This window comes from Lepisosteus platostomus, chromosome 25, assembly GCF_059453375.1.
Source record: "Lepisosteus platostomus isolate fLepPlt1 chromosome 25, fLepPlt1.hap1, whole genome shotgun sequence".
NCBI classification, from domain to species: Eukaryota; Metazoa; Chordata; class Actinopteri; order Semionotiformes; family Lepisosteidae; genus Lepisosteus; species Lepisosteus platostomus.
Window position 1 is genome coordinate 2835531 of NC_142635.1, and position 13730 is coordinate 2849260.

Genomic DNA, 13730 nt, shown 5'->3' on the forward strand with positions numbered 1-13730 from the left:
CAGCTGTGTTTTAGCAAACAAGCAGTCACACACGTCGCCGAGATGTCTGCTCTTCTGAAAGCGTCCTCGTGACAGAGCAGCAGTCCGCCCGCAGAGCGCAGACCTGTTCTCACCTCTCAGCGGTCAGCCTTACCAGCAGCCCTGCTCAGAGCGGGGGGCTGTTCCATCACCTGACCTATTTAGAGCGCTGTGGTTAAGAGGCTCTTCCAGCTGGCCGGCTCACCTCCCTAGCAGCACCAACGACAGCGCTCGTTTTCTGCTGTGACTCCTCCCTCCAACCCCCACCTCGTCTCTCCCGTCCCACCCTGGTCCAGGCGTCATGGTCCGTCTCTTACAGGACACGTTTCTACCATGGGGACAGACTGAAAGTCCTACGATCGTGGACACCACCTACTGTGGTGGTTCAGTGGGTTTCCAGAAGCTAGCCGATTCAAGATCACTGAACAACAGAGGTTCATGGAAAATGTGTCAGGAGTGAGAGTAAAATGTTCTGATACAACAACGCAATCCAAACTGCCATGATACGTCTCTTAACATCTCATGTGCAAATATTCAGGCCGTTAACGTAGAGCAGTTCAACTGTGGGATGGATCCTGCTTCCTTGTTAGATAGAACATCTACATTTACATGAGCATTTACAGCTGCAGGAATGCAGGCACTGTACCGACCTACGGCGGTGAAGTGAAAGTTGAGTTTTCGGATGAAGCTTTTGAGCTATGTCCCTGTTCTCGTCCCTGGTCTCGAGCTCTGGGTGGGATTGTGGATATGAGCTTTGGAAATGAGTTTTCTCTATAGGGCTGCTGGGCTACGTCTTCACTGAGTTGCGGGGTTCATTCGTCTGGTAAGGATGGGGGTGTACCAGGAACGGCCCACTGGGAAGATCCGGGACATGTTGGTGGGATTATATCTACAGAATATATGATGCCTGTGAATCCCCCTGGAGATTCTTCCTGGAGAAAGGGAAGTCTGGTCTACTCTGTTAACCACCCTGACCCTCGCCAGGAGTAAGAGGTCTTGCCACCTCTGAGGCAAGAGCAAAAAAGCACCTCTCTCCCATAATTCATCAGTTTTCATTGTCAATCTCTTGGCCCATACGTCTGTCAATGCGCTGTCCTGCTGGCTCCATGACTGCCCTGGCGGTACATTGAAATCTGTGACGCGGGGTGGGGGCAGTAAATGTCCTCCCCCCCCCCCATGACTTGCGCACGGCGATAAGATCAGGAGCACAAGGTCGCCGCGTGGGCCTGCCTGAGGGCTTGGGAAGACGTCTTGCTGTTCCTCCGCCAGAGAGCAGAGTCGGCTCGCGGCGAGGTCCGTTGGCCACAACCCCCATGTGACCTTTCACTGGTCCACCTGCAGGGGGAATGAGTGCGGCGCCAGAGCAAGCCCCTGCAGATCTTCGGCGGCAGTGTCCTCGCCAGGACGCAGGTCCAGAAGGTTGGTGTCTGATCGGTACTCCAGTTACAAGGTGCACAAATGTGTGATACCAGGTACCAGTGATAAGGTTGACCGCACAGCTGACGCTCCTCGAGTAGTTCTTGCAAGTATAGTAGGGCGATTCTTCATCTGGTCTTTGCACAGACCTGTGCTGTGAATATGAGGTTAACAGCCATCCTTCTGCTGGATAGAACCCATGGGATATAGTGAAGTATATATATTAGCTATACAGGGCAGTCAGAAGACAAGGATGAGTGTGGCTTCAGTGTTCAGGAGGCAAGTGAAGAAGATCTAAGGTGACAGGGACAGAACTGGGCTTCCGTTACCTGTAGGTCATCATGTCAGTGCAGCCAGTTGTGTTATGAATCATGTAACCAATGCAATCAGGTGAAATAATAAATACTGTAAAAATACTGTATATAGAGCTGAGGCAGTACTGGTAGAGCACTAATGATGGTTTTCTTTCTTACTCGGCTATTCATAATGTAAATCAGCTCATTACTGGCTTAACTGGACCAATTGAAAAGCATCAGTCAGGCCTTCACAAGCTGGTCTTTTGGAGAGACCTAAAGAATCCTAAATGCTGTCTAAGACCAGGACTACACACTCCTGCAGACACACACTGAGCCCTCCAGGACCGGGACTAGACAGCCCTGCTGCAAACACACACTGACCCGTCCAGGACCAGGACTGGACAGCCCTGCTGCAGACACACTGACTGACCCCTCCAGGACCAGGACTGAACAGCCCTGCTGCAGACACACACTGACCCCTCCAGGACAGGGACTGGACAGCCCTGCTGCAAACACACAGTGACCCGTCCAGGACCAGGACTGGACAGCCCTGCTGCAGACACACACTGCCCCCTCCAGGACCAGGACTGGACAGCCCTGCTGCAGACACACACTGACCCCTCCAGGACCAGGACTGGACAGCCCTGCTGCAGACACACACTGCCCCCTCCAGGACCAGGACTGGACAGCCCTGCTGCAGACACACTGACCCCTCCAGGACCGGGACTGGACAGCCCTGCTGCAGACACACTGACTGACCCCTCCAGGACCAGGACTGGACAGCCCTGCTGCAGACACACACTGCCCCCTCCAGGAACAGGTCCTTTTCTTATCATCAGCTGTCTCTCCAATTCCAAGTTCGGTAGCTCTCTTTGATATTTCTCTACATGACTGATTTTTAAACAGCTGTATTTAGATTTATTAAATGAGCCGTTTTCCTTGACAGATAAAATATTCACTACATAAATAATATACTGTATATTAATCTAGATGTACTGAAGTAACTGTCATCAGTTCTGTATATTTAGAAAGAAAAATCAAAGTTACAACCTTCACTCAAAGCCCTAGTTTCATTTTTTATGTCGGTTTGCTGTCTGCTGCATTTGAAGACCTTCACTTCAAATGAAAGACCTTGTGCTTGGATGTAGTGGCGATGGTTAAGCTCTGGCGGTTTGGTGCAGCTCCAGGGGGGTCTGTCTGGGTGTCCTTCGTCATGTGGGGGTCCGGGTCCCTCCCATCCCCTGGAGACGAGGAGTGAGGTGTAGCCGGCTCTTCTGGCTCCATCTCTTCGTTCTTGAAAGCCTCTGCAGGAAGTGTGCAAGAGGAACTGATTTCCGAATGACGTCCTGATTTGCGGTTGTCTTCTGTGCCCGCCCCTCTCCTGTCTCGTGGTGTGGCTTCAGGATTTGCCAGTTGTCCCGCGTCCGAGGGGTCAGACTGTTAGTGGGGATGGGGGATCAGAGCCCAGCCGGACGTCCAGTGAGTCAATTATCTCCCCTGGTCACACCAACAGGACATACTGTATCAACTTCACTCACATTAGCAGCACTGTTTAAATTATAGCCGTCTCTATCAGTGACTAATCAATAATGTATAAACTATAGTTTATATCATCTTAACAACAACCAATCACTAATCTCTACTTTAATATCATTTATTAATTATTAATTTTAGTATGAAGAATGATAAATATAAAACATGCATGAATAATATGTTGTAATTCCACTAATAATACCTCAATCAAGTTGAGTCCACATCAGAAAGGCTGAGCTAATCTAACAGGACACAAGTGTTCAGATATTGTTACAGATGGAATGCAGCACAAACTCACCGTTATCTGAGACCTACAGACTTATTGGAGGCAGGCACGCAGAGCCCTGTATCTGGAGAAAATAAAAGAAAAGACACAAGAACAATTAACAGAATATTAAACCCAAACTAAGTTCTTAAAACACTGCTACTATGCAAACCCCCTGCCTACTGCGGTTCGAAGAGAGAGAGAAACAAACCGTTTCCTGTCATTTTTTACATCCTCGTTCTCAGGACGCCTGAAAACGCTGCCCTTAGATAAGCATGATCAAAACTGGAAACAAGTCCTTCATGACCTATAAGAGAAAAATCTAAGCACTGTGAAGTAAAGTAGACAACAAAGACAGCAATCTGGGGGAGCTGAAGTTTCAGTGTGTTGTAAGATCTGCTTGTGGCCTGTTTGCAATGAGTGCTAGATATTGTCACAGAAATCTTAATGGTAACAGTTACACATATACACACTGTAAATACAACTGGGTCCTTCATGTGGTTTATATGCTCATATACTGTATACTCTACATCATTGGAATTCTCTTTACGGGACATGAGACCTTGTAGAGAATGCACCGAGAGGTTCGTTTAACTGGCCAGCGTGCAAACTCTTGAAAAGTTCAGACTTGCAAGAGCAGCACTGCAAAGCAAAGTGCCGTCAGCAGAGTTTGCTTGGAAGGCAGACGTGAAAACAGCTACAGCGATCCAATTTACTCGATGTGCTGCTCCAGGCATTTGCACAGATCCCAGCAGTGAAAGTGTTCGCCGAATCCCAGCAGGCCATCTTTCCCAGCGGTGAGGTACAGATGCAGCCATTCCAAGCGTGAGGTGAAACGCCGTACTGCGCGAAATTACCTGCAGATGAGCGCGGAATACCGCAGCACGTGATTGGTTGGCCAAAATGACCGACAGGTGGCGCGCGTGGTGCATTGGTTGTTAGTGCAACGATTGCTTCGTTTGATCTCTTTACCGTGCACGTTTAAATCCGCTTAATATTAAATTTCAATATGGAATTTTACAACTAAAGGGAAATTTTGGTAGCTGAGCATAAAAAATAAGAGGAGCATAATGTCTCTGTACGTTCGACTGGTAGTGGTAGTTCAATTAAAAAATACACAACAGTATTCCACTTTCTTCGTAAACATTTTAAGCATCAAAGTCTTTCATTCGGTTACTAACTGTGGTTATTTTGGAAAGGTCTTTACGTGCTCCTTCTGATTATATTACGTTTTTTTTACTTTATGAAAAGTGATCCATCTTTACCAGTGGTGAGGTACGTAGGTCTTTCTCCTCCTACATGTGCAGTGTAGAGGTCACTACCACAATCACCATCACATATGCGTTATGTGATGTAAGAAACTCACTCAAGAGAGTGTCAAGAGAGCTAAAAATACCAAACTTCAGATATCCAGGAAACAGATTTGTGGTTTGATATATATCACACAAAGAGACTCGCTCATTGCTGTACCCCCCTTGTATTATGTTTTTATAAAATGACAGAGCTACATTTTCACCTCAGAGTACAGGTGTTGTTGTAGGAGATGGCTTAAATGAATCATTTAAAGACTTAAATCAGCCTTCATACGGTATGACCACTTATCGTTCTACTGAGAGATAAATCTATAACATTCCAAGCGTAAAGATAAGAATAGCAGTAATATACCTGTACATTTTTCAGAATTAAGTTTGTCTTAAAGATGCTGGAGTTCAAAGAACAGGTGACAGGAGGTGAGACTGTTGGACTCAAAGACTATTCCCATAGCTATGACTGTGGTGAGTAATACACTGTCTGATCAAGGGCAATTTGTCTACAAGTGGTTCAACTGGAGAGAACTAGAGACAGGTGACCCATTACACACATTAGTACACTAGCAGTGTGAGACAGCTGGACACTCACACTGAGTCTCTGGCAGTGAGAAAGCTGGACACTCACACTGAGCCTCTGTCAGTGAGACAGATGGACACTCACACTGAGCCTCTGTCAGTGAGACAGCTGCACACTCACCCTGAGTCTCTGGCAGGGAGACAGCAGGACACTCACCCTGAGTCTGTCAGATCATAGTGAAATTGAACTATTAGAATACAGGAAGCCCCTCCTCTCTGTCTCTTCCTCATTGTGTGTCTCTTCCTCTAACTCTGGTTGCGCTGCAGTTTAAAAGAGTTTAAGGAAGAGATGGACAGAAATGGAATGAGCCTGAGAGTCAAAGAGATTCCCTGATGGGGAGATGGTCTTGATTTCTAAATAGAGAGAAATAATTAGATAGACAATGGCTGATGATGTGACATATGCTGACATCAAATTTTCCAGAGTTCCCAGAAATGAGGACCCAACTATCACCTTATCTCCGATACTGCCTTACGGTGAGTTTAGCTCTAAATGAGCACTTTGTTACAGTTTAATACTGCAGATACTGCCTGTACACACTGCAACACTGTGATACTGTCTGTCTGCTACACTTCAAAACTGTAATACTTTCTGTCCGCTGCACTGTAAGTTGTGATATTGTCTGTCTGATTCTGTTGTCTGTCACCTGCCTGAGGGCACATTTTGGAATAGACAGAAAGAAATGACTGAGGACAGTCATACACAGTTACAAGGCCACTGTAGTACACTTGAATTGGGATGCTATATTAGCAATGAAGTTTCCTCCAAGCAATGGCGTAACGTATGCGAGATAGAGTTGAGAAATTTAATTTCAACGATCACTGATCGTACAAGCAAGGCTGAGTCTTTCAAATACCCTGAAACCAACTGCTCATAGCTGCCATATAACTATGAGAAGGAAATTCTTACCTAACCCTAACATCAAAGACACACATGAGCAGCAAACTAAAGAATAATAATAATCAGTCATTTACTGTACATCTGCGCAAAGATCATTCAAAATCATCTTCATAGGTAGAACAACTTCCATCTTGACCTTGGCCAGTCAATGCATGCAATTAGACAGTTATATTATTATTGATTATTAGTATTATCAATATATCATTATCTCTCATATACAGTACAGTTATATTCTTATCATATTTGTAATGTTGTATAACAGTATGAAATATTATACTATGATACAATTCATATTCTGCTTTTTATGGCATATAATTTTTATCAATGCGTTATTCAAAAGTATTTCTCATGTTTGGTTTTATTTTACGTCCGACTCAGTGTGTTTTTTTTAATGCCTGCTATGTGTTGCAATCAATGAACGTCAGCGAGGTTGGTCGGGCTTACAGGAACTCTCTCATTAAGAGTGAACTTCTCAGTTGTTATCTGCTGAGTGGGCGGCTGCTCATTCTAAACTGGAGTCCTGATGGGTTTCCCATAATCCTTGTCTTTCTCAGTTCACTTAAAGCTGCCTCTCTCCTTGTTTCTCTAGCCCAGTCCAGGTGTAGAAGCTGTGTCCTGATCACCCTGGGAGTAAAAGTGTGTATCTTATTGGGCACAGTCATCGCCCTGGGGACCGTCTGTGAGTGATAGTCCTTTATATCTACACAAACATTTACAATTATCCTAGATCTGAGGACAGTCTGTTCTGTCTCTTATGATTCTGGATTGTCATTAGCACGCTTTCTACTTCAAGTCCGTCACTCGACAAGCTCAGCAATAAGGAATCCGCAGATCTTTGCAGTTTAATGATCTTGGCACTGTGCTGTGAGGACAAGTCACTTTAGGCGGCAGGCGTATCCTGTTTCCTTGTTGCTGTAGAAAGGAACATTTTGTGGTGTCTTCACCACGGTGGAGAGACCTTTGCAGAGATGTATTTTCAGAGTTGTGGTTTCCTGGAAGGGCTCACCAGGCTGTCGTCATTTGGCCATTCTTGGTACTTTCACCTCTGTTGCTATGGGCTGTTTCCTGCTGACCATCTACAGTACGTACAGGGGTTGTGTATCACTAACGTAGATGTAGTAGTGAGAGTGACACTAATACTTACACTGGCACTACTCTCCTTTCTGTAAAGGATCTTTAGAAATATGTGTAGAATTTGAATGAACCAGAAAATTGATGTTAATAGAGGCCTCAGGGTACTTGTGTACTGTATAGTGATTGATAGAAAACAATCTGATCAGCCTACTTAATAGGCATTCCCATGAGTCATGCAAACTACAAGGACAGAACCCATTGTCTAGTGCACTAAGAGAATAAACACCAGCCTAATTTGTGAAGGTAATATGTATGATGAAAAATTAATTAATATACAATAATCATTTTCATATAAATAGCAACATTTTACATTGGAGTTTATTTGGGGCTTTTGCAGTATAATTACACACTCAGTGAGTAATTGAATTGAGTTGACCAACTGGCCTGTGGGTGTGACCTGCAGTGTGGAGGACCAGCACTGACTGGGAGAACAGACTGGAGGAGAAGGAGGGGGAACTGGCGCGATACAGGAATGAAACTGGAAGATACCGGAACGAGTCCGAGAGACATGAGAGTGAAACAGAGAGATACAGGAAACAGCTGGAGTCAATCTTCTGTGTGGATCCCTTAACTCAGGAAAGAAGTGAGTGAATGATTATAAAGGACGAGATGTGGAGTTTGTGCAGAGCAGTGTCTTAATGTCCTGATGCTCAGTTAGTATTAAGTCAGGGGGATTTCCTGTGTCTCTTTCTGTGTGTCTGTCTGTCCAGAGGAGAGTCCTGAGGAATCCCTGAGGCTCAGTCAGTATTAATCCAGGTGATTCCTGTGTGTCTGTCTGTACAGAGGAGAGTCCTGAGGAATCCCTGAGGCTCAGTCAGTATTAATCCAGGTGATTCCTGTGTGTCTGTCTGTACAGAGGAGAGTCCTGAGGAATCCCTGAGGCTCAGTCAGTATTAATCCAGGTGATTCCTGTGTGTCTGTCTGTACAGAGCAGCAGTGCTGTCCAGAGGGATGGAAGGGGGGAGACAGTGGAAGATGTTACTACGTCTCTACAGACCGGAGAGCCTGGGAGTCTGCGAGTCATTTCTGTTCATCAGTGGGAGCTCAGCTGCTGGAGATCAATGATAAGAGAGAAATGGTGAGGAATAGAGCATCACAAAAACAGACACAGTGTGATATTTTGTGTCCATGTTGAACTGACTGTGATGTGTTTCTCTACAGATGAGTCTGAGGAATCTAATACAAACCTATGAGTACTGGATTGGCCTGAGCAGGAAGGAGAATGGTGTGTGGAGCTGGGTGGATGGTGGATATCTGGACAGATCAATGTAAGTGTGGCGATGATGGGAGTCTGTATGAAGAGCTCTCCCTCACACACAGAGGGACAATCACTTGTGAGAGTGATTATAATCTTGTGCACTGGGGTGACCAGACTGTCTCAGTGACTCTGCTCTCCTCTCTCACAGGGGCTCAGTGAGTCAGGAAGGTGTTGAGTATGATCATGGGAAATGTGCCAAAGGAATCCGGACTTCGAACAGGATCTCTTTTTCTGCAGCTGTGTGCACGAAAAATTATCCCTGGATCTGTGAGGGGGAGTCTGGGAAAGTGTGGCTGCCTCCGCAGTCTGTTTTCACTGAGTCACTGTTTTGAACTGAGTGGTGATCAGAATGGTTAGTGGCGACTCATCAATCCAGAAATATCTCACAGGGTAGATGGAGTTGGACTAATCAGTAACTGTGGCTGGATGCCATCTTTATCTCAGCTGATTGCAGCACAATTACTTGTAAAAGTCCCTATTGACATAGATTTCTCCTCTCCAGGCTTGGTGTGTTTCGGTTCATTACCGACCAAAAGTGCTTCAAGATAAATACAAAGGAATAGACACAGAAATCAAAAACCATTGATGCGCAACAGTATTGGTTGACAGTGTGATGTAGGGTGATGTAAATTATTTAAATAATAAGCTTGTGGTGTCAGTGACTGAGTCAGTGCATTTAAACTCTGAATTCACACAGCAGTGCAGCGATAACCACAGACACGCATTTCAATATAAAATCTTCCTCAAAGAACCTGATTCACCTTTCTAAATTCATTGGAGTCATAATGCGTAACTCTTTCAAAAATTGAAAATTGCAAATAACCCTGCGGTTTATAATAACCCCTCATTTAAATGTATGTAATGCTTCCGAAAACATAGATTTCATGTTTGCTATGAATAAAAGACTGAAATAAATAAGTCGAAATTTCTTGTCTGTTGTCTCTCAGTTAATACACCGGTCAGATGCTTTTTTACTGATGCTACAGAGTGATAAAGATTGGTCAAGATAAAGAATTGTCTCATCATCATCTCAGTTTCTTTCAGGATTGGGCTGTAGTTTTCCTGCAGGGAATCTTCTTAAAGAAATATGGATTTGGTGAATTGTTTTCTACATTTTAATACCTTCCCTGCTATGTAAGGCAAGTTATTTGAACTGCAATTTGCTTAAAGAGAAAAGTTCAAGCAATAAAATACAAGTCCAAAAATATTTATTAAAGGTTGATCAAGACTCGTGATGGAAACAGTGTAAATTCTTAGCTTCATCTCTTAACTTTAATGATCTGCATCCAGAAGAATTATTTGTCCAAAGTTTAAGGTTCACATCTTGGATTTTGTCCCAGCATGATGTCTCTATTACTTTTCAATGGCTTGCAGGCTCCTGAATTCCTTGTCTGCTGTCTCTCAGTTCCCCTGACAGATCCTATGCAGAAATCCAAGGATCCTGTCTGCTTGAATACCTGCTCTCCTGCATGTGTCTCAACTCCTGCTCGCTGGTCCACAGCACAAACTCTTCCCAGGAGCCCCTGTGTGTGAGCGATAGTCCACACAGAGCTGTTCAGGAAACTCTCTCTCTCTGCCACTGTTTCCTGGTAGAGTCTCCGGGTCCTGCAGTCTCCTCCACCATCCTGAGATCACTGCTGGGATCTCTAACTGAGCCACATCTGCTGCCTTGTGGAATCTGGGATTTCAGGATGATTTTTCAGCATCATGCAAAAATCATGCAGGGACTGGGTTTCCCACAGACGGTTTTGGCTGTGCTCACATTTCTGTTGAAAAATTAGTTTTAGTGTGTTTAATTTGTGTGTGGTATGCTATCTCACTGTCTTCCTCCCCGTAAGTCTAGTTTGACTCTTAGTGTTCTTCTGTCTCACCATCACTTAGAGGGTTAGATTCAGAGTGAGAGTGAGGAAGAAGGAAAGGAAGAGGAGGGGTTTCTGAGTTCCTGTTTGCTGTCCTGTGCTTTAGTGCCACTCTGACCTGGCAGAGACTCAGTGTGACTCAGTGTCCAGCTGTCTCACTGGACCCTGCTAATACAGTCAGAACTATGGACACAGACAGCGTTTACACTGGGCTACAGAGTCCAGCACAGGACGTGTACGAGACTGTGACCAGGAGAGCAGGGAGAGAGCCAGGAGGAGAGCAGACCAGTGAGTACAGAGCTGATACATGGACACTCTAATACAACTAATATATCTGAAATATTTCTTCCGCAGCAATATTGTGCCTGTATCATGTGTCCGATCTATTCATTTATTACGACTTTATATCTGATCTGCTTGTGCTTGTTATTTTCCTATTTTTATTTCTTTGTTCCTAGATTTAATCTGTTTCACTCTCTGTCTGTTTTCTTTCTCTTTTTTACAAAACTCCTACAACGGATCTTCGCTCTGACCACAGTGTGTTTTCACTCCTCAGTGGTCAGTCACATGACCTCTTCACAGCTCTGGTGTGAGGAGACGCCTCTGTCAGCCCCCCTCCTGAAGTGTCTCACTCTGAGCCTTCAGCTGCTCACACCCCTCCTCCACAGTCAGTCCCAGTGACACCCTGCAGCTCCAGTCAGGGTGTCTGCTTGAGCTCCACTTCCCCGGCCACTCAGAGTCCTGCTGTGTCCAGTCTGTGGGGAGAATTCACCTGTCTCCCTCTCTCCCTGGCCAGGACAGTCCAGGAGTAGGAGCTGTGTGTCCATCAGCCTGGGAGTCACAGTGTGTGTCTTACTGGTCACAGTCATTGCCCTGGGGACAGTCTGTAAGTCTGATAGTCCTTTACATCTACACAAACATGTACAATTCCATATATATATATCAATTTTTCTGGATCTGAAGATAATCTGTTCTATCTTTATGATACTGGATAGTTATTAACACACCTTCTAGTTCATGTCTGTGTGTGTATCTTAGAACACTCCTCATTCTCAGCACTAAAGAACCTCCTGATCTTTGTGGTTTAATGAGCGTGGCACTGTGCTGTGAGCACCAGTCAAATTAGCTGACAGGAGTTTCCTGTTTCTTCTCTGCTTAGGGAGGAACTCCCTGTGCTGTCTGAGTGTCCATTGAGAGACTTTTTGTCAAATATGTATTTTCAGAGTTGCGGTTTCAATCCAGGATTAATCAGAGTGGAGACAACTGGCAATTCTTGGTACTTTAAGATCTGTTGCTATGATCTGTTTTCTGTTGGCAATCTCAATGCAGGGGCTGTGTACCACAAAGGCAGACGTGTTCACACACCATAGTGTGAGTGTGAAGCTGATACTTACAGAGGAGAGTCCTGATGAGTCCCAGAGGCTAAGTCAGTATTAATCCAGGTGATTCCTGTGTGTCTGTCTGTACAGAGGAGAGTCCTGAGGAATCCCTGAGGCTCAGTCAGTATTAATCCAGGTGATTCCTGTGTGTCTGTCTGTACAGAGCAGCAGTGCTGTCCAGAGGGATGGAAGGGGGGAGACAGTGGAAGATGTTACTACATTTCCAGTGATCGGAGAGCCTGGGCGTCTGCGAGTCAGTTCTGTTCATCAGTGGGAGCTCAGCTGCTGGAGATCAATGATGCGAGAGAAATGGTGAGGAATAGAGCATCACAAAAACAGACACGGTGTGATATTTTGTGTCCATGTTGAACTGACTGTGATGTGTTTCTCTACAGATGACTGTGGGGAATCTAGTACGACGCTATGAGTACTGGATTGGCCTGAGCAGGACGGAGTATGGTGTGTGCAGCTGGGTGGATGGCGGATCTCTGGACAGAGCAATGTAAGTGTGGCGATGATGCGAGTCTGTATGAAGAGCTCTCCCTCACACACAGAGGGACAATCACTTGTGAGAGTGATTATAATCTTGTGCACTGGGGTGTCCAGACTGTCTCAGTGACTCTGCTCTCCTCTCTCACAGGGGCTCAGTGAGTCAGGAAGGTGTTGAGTATGATCGTGGGAAATGTGCCATAGGAATCCGGACTTCAAACAGGATCTCTTTTTCTGCAGCTGTGTGCACGAAACCTTATCGCTGGATCTGTGAGGGGGAGTCTGGGAAAGTGTGGCTGCCTCCGCAGTCTGTTTTCACTGAGTCACTGTTTTGAACTGAGTGGTGATCAGAATGGTTAGTGGCGACTCATCAATCCAGAAATATCTCACAGGGTAGATGGAGTTGGACTAATCAGTAACCATGGCTGGATGCCATCTTTATCTCAGCTGATTGCAGCACAATTACTTGTAAAAGTCCCTATTGACATAGATTTCTCCTCTCCAGGCTTGGTGTGTTTCGGTTCATTACCAACCACAAGTGCTTCAAGATAAATACAAAGGAATCGACACAGAAATAAAAAACCATTGATGCGCAACAGTATTGGTTAACAGTGTGATGTAGGGTGATGTCAATTATTTAAACAATAAGCTTGTGGTGTCAGTGACTGAGTCAGTGCATTTAAACCCTGAATTCACACAGCAGTGCAGCGAAAACCACAGACACGCATTTCAATATAAAATCTTCCTCAAAGAACCTGATTCACCTTTCTAAATTCATTGGAGTCATAATGCGTAAAAAAATTCAAAAATTGAAATTTGCAAACTACCCTGCGGTTTATAATAACCCGTCATTTAACTGCATGTAACGCTTCCAAAAGCATAGACTTCATGTTTGCCTTGAATAAAAGACTAAAATAAATAAGTATAGAAATGTCATTTCAAGAAGCGCAGTGCTCTCTATACATGTGGTCATAAGGGGTGGAGGCGGTGACTGATCATGTGATCTCTGAAGACGATGAAGACGTTCCTCAATGAGAATAAAAATAATAATAATAATTGCTTTCACTTACATAGCGCTTTTCTGGACACTCCACTCAAAGCGCTTTACAGGGAATGGGGATCCCCTCCACCACCACCAGTGTGCAGCCCTACCTGGATGATGCTCCAGTCCTCTCCCCACACACCAGCTCTCAGTGGGGAGGAGAGCAGAGTAATGAAGCCAATTCATAGAGGGGGGTTATTAAGAGGCCATGATTGATAAGGGCCAATGGGAAATTTGGCCAGGGGTTACACCCC

The 13730-nt window shown here is 45.0% G+C and overlaps 2 protein-coding genes across 4 annotated transcripts in view; both read left to right on the forward strand.

Moving 5' to 3' along the window:
* The window catches only part of LOC148640587 (C-type lectin domain family 12 member A-like), a 31525-nt gene extending 18155 nt beyond the window's left edge, over positions 1 to 13370 (forward strand). Inside the window, exons 8-9 of the mRNA XM_088619712.1 lie at positions 12341 to 12447; positions 12586 to 13370. Coding sequence (XP_088475838.1) covers positions 12341 to 12447; positions 12586 to 12769 — 291 coding nt within the window. The 3' untranslated portion in view covers positions 12770 to 13370. The remainder of the gene's footprint in view (positions 1 to 12340; positions 12448 to 12585) is intronic.
* Positions 5645 to 9635, forward strand: LOC148640588 (C-type lectin domain family 2 member B-like). Of its 3 annotated transcripts, XM_088619720.1 has the most exons (6): positions 5646 to 5891; positions 6905 to 6994; positions 7853 to 8032; positions 8379 to 8527; positions 8611 to 8717; positions 8856 to 9635. In XM_088619720.1, exons 1-6 carry the CDS (start codon positions 5798 to 5800, stop codon positions 9037 to 9039), a joined length of 804 nt encoding a protein of 267 aa, XP_088475846.1. In that variant the 5' UTR covers positions 5646 to 5797; the 3' UTR covers positions 9040 to 9635. The 3 variants fall into 3 exon arrangements, with proteins under 3 accessions (XP_088475847.1, XP_088475846.1, XP_088475848.1); XM_088619721.1 differs by lacking the exon at positions 6905 to 6994 and having other exon boundaries at positions 5645 to 5891; XM_088619722.1 differs by lacking the exons at positions 5646 to 5891; positions 6905 to 6994 and adding an exon at positions 7051 to 7396.
* Positions 13371 to 13730: the final 360 nt, after the last annotated feature.

Coding starts and splice junctions, on each gene's coding strand:
- LOC148640588 (XM_088619720.1), top strand. CDS start 5,798: ATGGCTGATGATGTGACATATGCTGACATCAAATTTTCCAGAGTTCCC. Junction 5,892..6,904: donor ATCTCCGATACTGCCTTACG/GTGAGTTTAGCT, acceptor TTGTTTCTCTAG/CCCAGTCCAGGTGTAGAAGC. Junction 8,718..8,855: donor GGATATCTGGACAGATCAAT/GTAAGTGTGGCG, acceptor CCTCTCTCACAG/GGGCTCAGTGAGTCAGGAAG.